The sequence below is a fragment of the Canis lupus genome, chromosome 11 (assembly GCF_011100685.1).
Source record: "Canis lupus familiaris isolate Mischka breed German Shepherd chromosome 11, alternate assembly UU_Cfam_GSD_1.0, whole genome shotgun sequence".
Taxonomy (NCBI): Eukaryota; Metazoa; Chordata; class Mammalia; order Carnivora; family Canidae; genus Canis; species Canis lupus.
The window spans coordinates 50,914,880-50,927,425 of NC_049232.1; the positions used below are offsets into that span (position 1 = coordinate 50,914,880).

At 50.0% G+C, this 12,546-nt stretch overlaps 1 protein-coding gene across 9 annotated transcripts in view; it reads right to left on the reverse strand.

Annotated features, from left to right (window-relative positions):
• Positions 1-1,316: 1,316 nt before the first annotated feature.
• Positions 1,317-12,546, reverse strand: part of UBAP2 (ubiquitin associated protein 2) — a 124,843-nt gene continuing 113,613 nt past the window's right edge. For 6 of the 9 annotated variants that reach the window (XM_038552617.1, XM_038552616.1, XM_038552615.1 and 3 more), the window contains 10 exons: positions 7,774-7,969; positions 6,845-6,936; positions 6,518-6,565; positions 3,853-3,931; positions 3,411-3,616; positions 3,047-3,146; positions 2,855-2,962; positions 2,635-2,702; positions 2,360-2,551; positions 1,317-2,269 (listed from right to left, as the gene is read on the reverse strand). In XM_038552617.1, coding sequence (XP_038408545.1) covers positions 2,174-2,269; positions 2,360-2,551; positions 2,635-2,702; positions 2,855-2,962; positions 3,047-3,146; positions 3,411-3,616; positions 3,853-3,931; positions 6,518-6,565; positions 6,845-6,936; positions 7,774-7,969 — 1,185 coding nt within the window. In that variant the 3' untranslated portion in view covers positions 1,317-2,173. Of the gene's footprint in view, positions 2,270-2,359; positions 2,552-2,634; positions 2,703-2,787; positions 2,963-3,046; positions 3,147-3,410; positions 3,617-3,852; positions 3,932-6,517; positions 6,566-6,844; positions 6,937-7,773; positions 7,970-11,794; positions 11,982-12,546 lie in introns of those variants that run through there. The other 3 variants (XM_038552622.1, XM_038552621.1, XR_005366923.1) reach the window with 3 other exon arrangements.

Sequence of the window (12,546 nt, forward strand, 5' to 3'; positions counted from 1 at the left end):
CCCATGGGATGACCCTCTTCTTTCTTTGTGTTAAAACTAAAAAGGTGGTCTCAGTACTTCCACTGTTCCCTTGCAGATTTTCCCCATGACTCCGCTGAAAAATTAAAAACCAAAACCGAATCTCACTGACCTTTTAGGATATTCTGCTCAACTCACCTCCTCATGGAACACACATTCCTGGTCCTTACTGGCTTTTAGGAAAGGTTATTAAAGATCCAGCTATTTGTTAACCATAATTCTTAAGTAGGGCACAATCTACCAGTACAAGTAGGTCAGTGAAGGGATGCAGGTGCTCTAGTGCCCTCCTTAGGCAAGCACTTTGTTTTCATCGTCACTTGTCTTCTGAACTTCCTACTGCTTTTAATAAGCAGGGATCAGAAGAGATTATAAAAGTCCTATTTTGTTTCATTTGTAAACATGTTTTTTTCTGGCTGGGATCTGAAGCTGTGGGTCCCCAGTAGCATGTGCCCCATCTGATAAAATGACCACTGAAGTGAGAGGCCAAAAGCAGCAAAGATGAGCACTGGCCCCGGGCTGGTTCTGGCACACCGACTTGACCAATATTCCATGCACCATGCCAGTTGCTTATGTAGTCTAGACTGAACGGGTTATGTAGGAGTGAAAGAGAGGCTGTGATGCCTCGGGCAACACCTCTAAGTTGGAGCACAAGTTGCACTGGAGACAACTGGGGTGACCTGCCTTTTGTCAGACAATAGAGCTAGTTGATGGCCCGGGTTCCTCCGGTTCCTCCCGGGCAGGAGGAAGAAGCTGCACTAGAATCCTGGCCCCAGGCGAATGGTTACTTAGGACTTTTCTAGAGCATATTTAGTCCAGGACCCACTTACCTACTTCACTCATAGCACCCTGACTCACAGTCTTCTCTTCCACCCCATCCCTAGACTAACAAGATTCTGTTTGGCTGACGAAGAACAAAGGCTAGAAAAGCTGTGGTATACAAACTTCATCTCTCAGGCCACGAGAAACGTATCCTCTCTTCTTAACTTTTCTTTCTGATTTTTATGTCTGGTGACGTTCGGGAAAGAAATGTCCCTGCCCTGGTATTGCTGTTGTCTAGGCCCTATAAGAGACTATCGAAGTTAACACTGCCCTGTCAGGAGGGTTAGCAGCCTTCTCAGCCTTATTTACCATTCCACTCCCTGGATGCCCACCGGGGCCAAAGCAAGAGCAGGAATACCAACTTAAGCCCTCATGACCTATTGTCAGAAGACTGGCCATGTGGAAGGCCAGAGTGCCTGAACAATAATGAAGGCAGCCTCTGCCCTGAGCTACCCTTTAGTCAAACCACACAGAGACCGTGCATGCTCTCAGAACTTTATTAGGTGGAGATTGGGCAAAAGAGAAAACCCCTGAAACAGTCGCCCACCTGGTTCAGGACAACTGGAATAGAGCCTTTGCTTAGAGACGTGCTCTCACTGAGGTGAAGGCATATCTTTGATTTTTTTTAAGGGAGCAGACTGACTGAACATCTCTGAGCACAACTTCAGACTGTTTTAAAAACGGTCAGCCAGAGGAAGGCAGGTCTCGGGGAAAGACCAGAAGCAGAAGCCTCTGCTCTATATGAAGACAAACAGGTGTCACTTTCATGTTGGGCAGGAAAGTATCTGCTATTCCCAGATCAAGATTTGGTAGGAGAGGAACATGACAAAAGACAAGAGGACCAGTTTCTCAAGAAGAGAGGGCTTAAAGTAATTACACAGGGAAGGAAACTCAAATAATGGCTTACAAGGGAGCAAGATAAGTCGTGATTCTTCATTGGTACCTGACCCCAGTACCCAAACTGCCTTAAACCAGCCCTTCCAGACAGTGCTTCCAGCTGCCCAGCTAGGAGGCTCTACAGAAGGCCTGAAGGCAGAAGTGGGAAAGGGCTCATTTGCTACAGCGAGAAGGGGCTTGAGTCGGGACGGCAGACCTGGCTAAGAGTAGCAGCTGTACTCCCACACCCCCAAGACTTCTATCACATTTACAAATACATACATAAATACATTACATACAATAGCGAGTCTGGGAGGCAGGCTCCCCACAGAGGCTCGGCTGACACAGTTACACGTCTCAGGAATTCTAGGAAAGGGCGCTGGGCTCCCAGAAATGGGCTCCGTGTGTTCTCTCCTGCCCGGGGTAAGCCCCGCCCGAGCCCACCCCTCTCTTCAAAGGTTTAGTTTGTCCAGTAGGGAGAATTGCCGTAGGCGGGCTTGGAGGCTTGAGACTTGGGCTGCAGGGAGCTGGGCTGGCTGCGCTGACCCGAGCCACTCTGAGGAGGAGGAGGAGGAGAGAGGGCTGTAAGGGCTGGAGCGGGACTCCCAGTCCAGGGCAGGGTGGCTGCCTCCATCACTGGGCTCACCTGGGCATCCTGTGGAAGGTGGTGGTGTAGCAGCTGTGAGTGAGGCTGCTGGTGGGCGGGGAGGATGTGCAAGAACGGTGGGGGCGCATAGCCAGGGGCTGCTCCAGCGGCCAGGGGCCCGGCGGAGCCCAAGGCCGAGGGCAGGCTGAACGGTGGAGGAGTCCCTGCATGAAATCCCTGCTTGTCAAAAGTCTGCAGGGTAAAGAGATAACTGTCAGGGCCAGTTTGGGCTGCACCTCCCAGCAACCTACCCATCCACCCGAATCCTCCCTCACCTGAGTCTTGTTGTAGACCGAACCAGTCATGTCAGGTAGGCCGGTGGTGCTTGAAGACACGGACACTCCTAGGAGGGAAAGTAGTTGTTCCCACGGCCACTGGGCCCAGCTCCAGCCTCCCCCACCTCCTGGGGCACTCTGGGGTAGCCTTGCCTGAGAAAGAATCAGTAGAAGACAACTACTCTGGGCCTCAATCCTGGAAAGGAGGGGTAGACGCTACCTTTGCCAGGCCCAGAACCTGCAGACTTGTTTTGTGCCTGCGATGATCCACCATAGCCACCCTTGGTGTAGTCTCCCGCTGCTGTCCCCTGGGTCAGGTCATCATAACCTAGCATGGCAGGGTACAAGAGGCATGTGTGAGCTAGGCAAGCCTGTCCTATCCACGTCTCTCCGTGCTGGGAGTACCCCTCACCTGTGCTGTAGCTATGTTGGCCATAACCACTGGCCTGTTGGAAAGGAGTGGTGGGGGTGCTGAGGTTCACACCATGCTGCTTGGCTGAGGCAGGAGGGACCTGATGGTGCAAACAGGAGAGGCATTAGGGGCAAACATTAGAGGCAGGTCAGGCATCCCCAGCTTAACCCCAGACAGCAAGCAGCACAACCTACAAAGACCTGTGTTCAGTGGTGCAACACGTTACCTGTAAAAATAGATGGGAAAGTAGCTTTGGCCCCAGACTAAAACATTTCTAAAGGCCAGGTGAGACTGGGTGGGGTCGCATCCCTCCTTCCCTGCTGTTGCTCCCCCAAACTGGAATAATATCCCCTTAAATACTCACAAACATCGTGGGCCCATACTGGAAGGCACTAGGCACGCCCGTGTAGTAGGGGAGGCCAGTGTAGCTGTAGCCCGGTGGCAGCGCAGGATTCAGAAAGGGCTGCTGGGCTGTGTGGTGGGCCTGGGATTGACTTTGCTGCGGCTGAGCCAGTGTGGTGGGGGGCGCAGGGGATGCAGAGTCACCTCGGCCAAACTTTGTAACATCACCTAGGAGAAGAGGAATACTGACCTGAATCACTGCCCCCAACCCACTCCTTATCCAACCAGGAAAAAAGCCAGACTGGCTCCTGCAAATAGGAACAGGTCTGGCTGTCAGCTCAACAAAAAGGAAGCTAGCAGACCTCTCAGCCCTTTTGCTTCTGTTTCCAAATTCCTGGCTTTAGCTACAGACGGTCCCATGCCCCACTCCCTCACCCCACTCCTCACCCCCTGTACAGACTAACCTGAATACGGGTTATTAGCTAGGCTCCCATCTCGGCTGGCAAGGGCTGTGGGCGTGGCAAAAGGAATTCCATAGTAATCCTAGGAGAGACCAGGGAGGCTCAATCAGCAGAATGGCCTCACCCCAGTTCCAGGCGAGCAGGCCCAGCAGGCAGCCCAGGCACTACAGGCAATGCTGTGATGTCAGGCTCCCCAGACAGGCTAGACTGCAGGGACCCATGTATACATCCAGAGTGTGGCATTCGCACTCAAAGTAAATGGTGCCTATTGGAACTGTGAATGTGGCAGACACATGGTGGGCATACACACTGACAAGTCTGTTAGCCTTCGCCAGGCAGAGCCATGGAAGCCCAATCCCACGTGTAATTTACAGCACAGATGAATGCCAGTGATGCCACAGGCCAAATCTACTGGCTTTTCCTATGTGACAGATTCTAAAAGGCAGCTAGGAAAATTGACTGGATTGTAGCACCCTGAAAAGGAACCAGCAGGAGAGGAGGTACCTGAGGGTTTAAGAGACATCAGAGCAGCAGTGCCATGTAGGCACAGCTGCGAGAGGATCCCAGGTAAGGTCCCGAATTGGCCCCTCATCACCCACACTGACATGGCAACACCAACCATACAGGAGCCAGGGCAACAGTGGACACCAAGAACACAAAACAGTGGAGTTCTGTGGAGAAGGGGAAGCCTGACCTAGACCTTACCATCCAGGCCGGCCTTTACCAGTAGTAGACATATGTGGCAGGGGATTTATTCTTCTGCATCCTCTCTTCTTCCCTCCCTCCCTCCTTTCTCTTTTTCTCTCTCCCTCCTAATATTTACCTTTAAAGCCTAGCATTTAAGCAAAAATAAAACTTAAACAACCACTCCTAGTGTAGCTCTACCATTCCACCCTTCCAAACAGCAATTTTTTGCTTTTCTTTAGTGCCTCTATGGCCCCCTAACCTCTGAGCCTCACGTAAAGCCTTCCTGCCTTCTTCGTGGGCAACAGTGCCTGGTCACACAACCAGACAGGAACCATCCTGGCTAGGAATGGCACTTCCACCCTCCTGAAGCCTCATCCGCACTTAGCCTCCAGGATAGCCCATTAGCTTCCTCAACCCTGAACCCCAGGAGAAGCTAGGACCAGGATGTCACAGCTAGCAAGAACAAAACAGGGGACAGACCTAGAGCAAGCCCAGGAGGGGGCGCCCATTCACAGAAAAAACAAAAAAAGGCAAGATGGAGGCACAGAAGTACCAGACCCTAATAAAACAACAAAGGTAAAAACGAACACAGTATATCTTAAAAAAGTAGGGTCAGAAGTGATTTCTTCTAAAGCACTAAATGATATAAAGATTACAAGGCAGGATGATTCTCAAGGGTGGGATCCCACTGAGCCCCTCTGGGGGGCCCCACCAGGACTCCCTCATACACTCTTATCTCTGATGCCTGAGGCTCCTAGGTCAGGTGGGGATAAGAGGTTTCCTCATGAAAATCGGGGTGGGGGTGGGGGTGTTGAGGGCCATTTCCAGTTCCTCTCCAAGGCCCTAAGTCTCAGGCATTCCCCCAGAGACCCTAAGTTCTGTTAAAGACCCTAGAAAACTGCAATCATGTCTTCAACATCCTTTCTGGGTCTTCTGGGACACGGGCAGCAGGCACTCGGACGGCAGCAGTGTGATGGGCTGCTTAGTTTGCAACCAGGGGAAGAGCAGCCTAGCCACCCACCTCTGCCTCGGAATACTTCGGCAGCCAGAGAAGCATTCTCCTGAGAGACAAGAGCTTCCACCAGCTGGCCTAGGAGGTGGAGGCAAAACTTGCAGCTCTTTGTGGACAAGCAGAGCAGGGGGCAGCCAATGGGAAAGAGTCTGAGAGAAGGACACTTCACTGAGGGAAAACCTCTTCCTTAGGCAGTAGGAAAGTTCACATGGAGCAGAGGCGTTCAAACAGCTTTCTACTTTCCAACCATGTGACAGATGCCCCCAGCTGCTGAAAATTGCAAGTCTGGGAAATGCCAGACCAAGGAGGGAGTGGTGGTGTAGCAGGTCACGGGCTGGTCAGGCAGGGAGCACGGCTCCCTCACACCCTCCCTGCCATAGTCCTGTTCCCTGAAGCCAGGCGCCTCAGTCTGGGAGCATGGGTCAGATTAAAGTGGCAGCAACCCTGGCTTCAGAGTGAGGCTGTAGCAACCAGGGACATCCTGGGGCCAGCATTCCTGCAAGCAGTGATGGCAGGTTAGATACACAAGGACTCTTAAAGAGTATCCGTTCCAGCGGGTCACTCAGCTGGGGACAGATGAGCAATGCTGTCATCATAAGCAGCACTGAGGGCCACCTCAGGGGCCAAAGACACTGAAAGCTGCTTCAAAGATGACACCTGAAAAAACTCGAGGCAGTAAAGTAACCCCACGTCTTATGTCATATGGTTTTTCTTTCTCAAAATGGGGGATGGGGTGAAAGAAGCAAAGGACCCACATTTAGTAGGGAGTACTGCCTCCTAGCTCCCTAGAGGTCCCAATGGTCTCCAAGTTCCCCAGTAAGCACAGGACACTCATGCCCAGCTACAGTGGCATGAGGCACAACCTTCAAATGCAAGTAGCTTTCCCAGCAGAATGGCAATGAGGGTCTAGGGAGGAAAGACCCGTGAAAGAGACTGAAGCCTCCCAGCCCCCCACCATATCCTACTCACCATTGGCAGACGTGACTGCAGCATCTGGAGCTCATCATAACCATAGATCTGCGTGAGGACCAAAAAGGGTATTATTAGGGGCCATGTACCATCCCCTGGGAAGCCCAGGCCCACGTGAGGGCCTAAATAAGGCTGGAAAGATAGGACACACTCAGAAAGAGGACTCAGACCATCTGCTGCAGGAAGATACCCGAATGGAGTCTAGATGAGGGAGAGAGATCAGGGAAGGAGCAGCAGCCCAAGACCCGCCTCACCAGGTCCTGCCAGGTGTCAGCTCCTAAGGCCACAAGTGCCAAGCACCCAGGAGCTATACAACCATGAACTCACCGGATAAGCAGGAAGCAGTCCTCCAGGGCCCACGAGGTACTGGTTGTGCAGCAGGGGAGGTACTCCCTGGGGCAGATTAGGGGGTGCTTTGCCTGTAAAAGCAAAAATCAAACGAGTGATGACGCTATCACAAAGAGGAAGACAGATGCCTCAGCTTCTGTGGGGAAGGGAGACACTGAGTTCACTGTCACAGTGCTGTCCCATATGGGGTCACCACCAAGAGGAGAGGGCAGCAGCTGAGAGACACAGAGGGCCGTGTCTGGAGGTGGGGGAGACCTGAAGCCTAAGATACCACATTCAGACTCTTTCCATATCAGAGGATTCCATGCCCAGAGAGAAACCCCACCCCTCACCCACTCCTGACTGTCACACTGCAGCAACCTGAACGTAATAAACAATCTGCCTCCTCAGAACAGAATGAAGGCCGGGCAGCGCCAGCAGAGGGGGGCAGGCTGTGGTAAAGATAGCTTTTAGCAGTTTGCACCAAACCAGAGTTTCCTTGGTCTACACAGACTGCCCAGGGCTGGCTGATGGGCTGTGGGTCACACCAAGCAGCCAGAGGGAGCCCAAGATAGCTGTTCCCTGGTCCCTCCATGTCACCAGGCCTGCTTAGCTACAGAGATGAATGAGGACAGAAAAAGAGAGCAGAGCTACAAGCACAAAGGCTACCAGGAATCCTGCCCAGGGGGGACCCACCCAAAGACTGGTTTCACCCATCCCCACATCATTGCCAGAAGGACTGGGACTCAAGAGGTCAGTGGAACAAGAGGACAAGGAGGCAAAGGCAGGGCTGGAGGGAGAACAGGATGTTCCTGTGCTTGTAGCTACCGAGCATGCCCTGCAGCCATGTCCAGGCATTCTCCTTAGGAAGCCGAGCATCACCTTCTAGGGGCAAGGGATAGGTAGGAAAGGTCTAGGGAAACACATACCTGAGGTCACCAAGGGCGTGGCCCTGGTACTGCTGCTGGGGGCACTCACAGTGGTCCCGCCCAGGCAGAGGCTGTTAACTGTGTTCATGCTGCTCGGCAGGCTGAGCCCTGAGGACGTGGCACCCGAGGCAGAGGTCACTGCCGTGGAAAAGGTGGCAGAGGACTGGAGGGAAGGGGCACTCTCCACACTGGCATGCTGGCAAAACAAAAAAGCAAAGACACATGGACCTGAGGGCAAACAACAAACATGCAGGAGAACCTGGTCTGGCATCTAGGTCTGCTCACTGTGGACCCCCCCTCACTGCAGCTAGATGACGTCATCAGGACACAACTCGTAAGCTGAATGTCAAGCAAATAACATTGAGCTTTACTGACCAACACACTCCTAAAAATCATTGCTCAAGCTGTGCTATCTAAAATAAGGCACCAAAAAAAAAAAGAAAAAAATATATATATAAAATAAATAAAATAAAATAAAATAGGCACAGACACCCCACATAAACCTTAGGTCATACATGAGCACAGACCACTGGAATGTGAGGTGACAACCCACCTCAGAGAAAAGCAAACAGTATGGGATCCCTGGGTAGCTCAGCGGTTGAACGCCGCCTTCGGCCCAGGGCGTGATCCTGGGGTCCTGGGATCGAGTCCCAAATCGGGATCCCTGCATGGAGCCTGCTTCTCCCTCTGCCTGTGTATCTGCCTCTCTCTGTGATTCTCATGAATAAATAAATAAAGTGTTTTAAAAAAAAGAAAAAGAAAAGAAAAAAAGTCTCAGGAGAGTCAATCACGGCACCACAGGCAGCCCAGCCCAGGTCAGAGCTCTCTAGGACATCTACCTTCTAGTGGGATTCCTAACTACTCTGATATGGAAGTCACAGGGGCCAAGAGAGGTCGCTGCTCCAGAACCTGGGGACACTGTGCAGGCCACCAGGACCTATCTAGAAGGGCACAGCTGGTGTCTCTACCTGTTCAACAGGACTGACCTAGGAAGGAAGGGTGAAACCCAACAAAACTATGAGAGTTCCAAGAACCCTGCCCAGCTGCTCAACTCCAGATAGGAATGAGGTACCAGAAGGGCTTCAAGGGCTGAGGGTGGGTGTAAAAGATACACCTGGTTGGGCAGAACAGGCCAAGAGGAAGAAAAGACACTGTAAAAACTGAGACTAGCCTCCAAACCAGAGCATGCACAGAATAAAACCAGTCTGGAAACTCCTAGAGAAGAAGCCTCAGGAACAGGAAACCCCAGGAGGAGGAGGACAACCATGCACCTTGCCTTCTACTGCACAGACAGCTCTGTGTAAATCCCAGCCTCACAAGCTGCCCTATGTGTCTAGGGCCTTGACCTTAAGGACCTGAAACCCAGAATCCGATCCACAAGGTGAAAATAGGTAAAATCATGGTCTCCTGGAAAACCCCAGGAGTCAGCCTAGACTGATGGAAGTTGGAAGACGAGAGCCCAGGAGCAAGGTGAGGCTAGGTTGGTCTGTCCCAGCACCCGTTCCTCGTTCCTCTGCACAGAGCCAGGCTCTGCTACAAAATCAGGAACAGCTTTGACTACTGTGCCTGGGTGTCACTGGTCAAAGAAGTTTCAACTCTTACCCACAGGACAAAAAGGTACTATTCTCTAGTCTCAGAGGGGGAAACCACAAAAGAGCAGCTTGCTAGAAAATTAGTTCCTGACTTGCTGAAAGGAACTCAAAGTCACCCAGCAATCCTTTCCTAACTCCAAATGGACCTGATAGGGCTCCTGTCCCTGTCCCTCACCTAAAAAATCTGAGGGCCACAAGGGGATGGCATAACTAGCCTGTATGCTCACACAGTGTCTCCAATGGGGCATTGGAGCCAGCTCCTTAGAAAGGGCCCGGAAAAGAACAGCTGCACCAACCCTTCCACAACAACATAATGAGCGGGAGAAACACTGACATTTCCTTCATAAACTTCAAGTGGGAAAGACCTAATTACGACAAAGTATAAGATTAATGTATCCAACTATACATAAGTCAAAAATAAAATGACAAACTGGGGAAAATTATCTGTAACTCCATCACAAAGGGCAACTTACTAGTCTCCTGAATTATGGAGTGCCTAGAAAGAGATACCAAGGACCTGACAGAAAAATAAACAATATGAAGAACTCACTGAAAAAGAAATTTAATGATTTTCTAATATATTATTTTAAAAAAATGAGATGTTCAATCCCATTCAATTAAACACTGTACTGGGCAGCCCAGGTGGCTCAGTGATTTAGCGCCATCTTTAGTCCAGGGCGTGATCCTGGAGCCCCGGGATCGAGTCCCATGTCGGGCTCCCTGCACAGAGCCTGCTTCTCCTCTGCCTGTGTCTCTGCCTCTCTATCTGTGTCTCTACGAATAAAAAAAATCTTTTTAAAAAATTAAAAAAGAAAGAAAGAAAGAAACATTGTACTGATAAGGTCATTTTTCAATTAACACATCGGAAACAAAAATATTTGATAACACAATCTCAGGAGGCAGTTGAGGAAACAGTACATTTCCTTCATTGCCAGCAGGAGGTAAAATAGGTTACAATCACTGTGCAGAGCAATTTGGCAATTTGTATAAAATGTCAAATGCCTGGGGATTCGACTTCCAAGATTGTCCCTGAAGACATTGATGCACACATGAAGCAACACAGGTAGAAAGTTACCGAATGCAACATTGTTTCTGGTATTCAAGACAAAAAATGGCCCTCCAGCTCCATCAGTGAAAGAGTAATTTAAGAATGTGATGTAGTGGAGCTATAGGAAAAGACAATCTATGTTTCAACACAGAAATACCTCTCAGAGATACACTGTTAAATGAGGGAAATGTTGAAGGACACTATCTAGGGAATACTCTCATATATATTACAGTAAAAATAAATGAAAGGAAAAGGGCAAGAGGCAGAGGGAAAAGGGACTTTGTACAGGCACTTCCTATTTTATGGGTTTAAAAAAAAAAAATTTTGGCAGATCAAGAAAATAGCGGGAAAAGGGATAGAACCAAGCAGACGAGATACAGAAAAACATTTCAGGGACGCCGGGGTGACTCAGTGGTTTAGCATCTGCCTTCGGCCCAGGGCTTGATCCTGGAGACCAGGGATGGAGTCCCATGTCAGGCTCCCTGCAGGGAGCCTGCTTCTCCCTCTGCCTGTATCTCTGCCTCTCTCTGTGTCTCATGAATAAACAAAATCTTAAAAAAAAAAAAAAAAAAAAGAAGAAGAAGAAGAAGAAGAAAAACATTTTGGTGTGCTTCTTTATACTTCAGTATGTATCTCTTCATACCTTTTCATGACTGAATCTTGTAAATATACAAGATTCATGATTGAATCTTGTAAATCATTGTAAATATTAGCAATGTGGCAAATTCGGTACATAACAAAGTATAGGAGGCATTTCTGACTGTGGCTGTTTGTGCTGTATGATTTGGAGTTTCTTGCTGAGACACGGAGTGTAGTTAACCCACACAACAAGAACACTGGCTCCAATGCACGAGTGGCAGGAGGACAGGAGGACAGTTATCTAGTGCTCATGATGGGGACTATCCATAGCTCCCAGCAGCCAAATGAGGGGTTGGGGGCACACGCAGGGGGCCAAGCACTTACTCCAAGGGCAGAGAGGTCCACAGTGTGCTCTGCTATATATTTTATGATGAGAATTATACGCAAGATTTCACTAGGAAAGCCCGAATTTGAAAACCACAGTGTTAGCCACATCCTGATAGAGAGAGCTGACTTTTCGCCATCACTTGCATTCCATAGCAAATGACTTCTTCAAGAAAAGAAATTTCCCGTATTTCCAATCTCTCCTATTGATCTATACCCCAAACATCCTTCCCTGCTTGGGGATCCATCTCCTGTCATCTCCCAGGAGAAGGACTTTGTGTTTGTTCTCAGTATATCTATCTGCCTCCCTTTATGCTCAGGTTCCGCCAACCTGAGTTCAGCACCCCACTATCACCCTGGCTCTTTATCATCTCCTCACCTTTCATTCCTCCACCCACCACAAGCTACACAGACTCACCACTGAAATTGTGCTCCCAACTCCACACTCTGAGAAGCTACACTTCGATAACTGTCACTTAAGGTTATGTGGCCTATCAGGACCCTTGCCAACGGCACCCCCTTGACTTCCATTCTTGCCTCTCCACACTCCAGGCTTCCTTCTTCACTATCAACCTTCCCAAAGTCTGCCTCTGAGCTGGGGAAGACGGCATGAGATGGCACAGAGGAGGGGTGGACAGAATACCTAATGCCACAACAAGGTCATTGTGACTACCCCGTGTAGTCACATTGTGTCATCCCCGTGACTACCAACAAACTGGGATGCAGTTACACCGACTGGGCTAAGAGCCAGGGTTCTTGGTCTCAGAGAGGGAGATGTACATGTGGCAAAGGGCAGCAAGCCCTCACAGAAGCTCTCCAAACATTCTCCCTACAATGGACTTCACCAAGTAACATAAGGTTATCTAGAACACTGCTCTGGATTCAAGCTGACTTTTGGTGGAGCACAAGCTGAAGTTAGCAATGAGCCTACTTTCCTCTAAAAAGCTTACAAATATCTCAAACGTGACCAACCCTAGACTAGGTTCAACGTCTCCTCTAACATACAGGGAGCTCAGTGAATGCTTAGGAACAAATCCAGCTCTAACAGCCCTGGCGATCACAGATCAACTCTGGAGAAGAATTCCTCCACAGAAGTACCAGGGTAGGAAGCAAGAAGTCCTCCGTGGTGCCTGGGAAAATCAAGAGCTCAAACCACATACCTAGACTGAG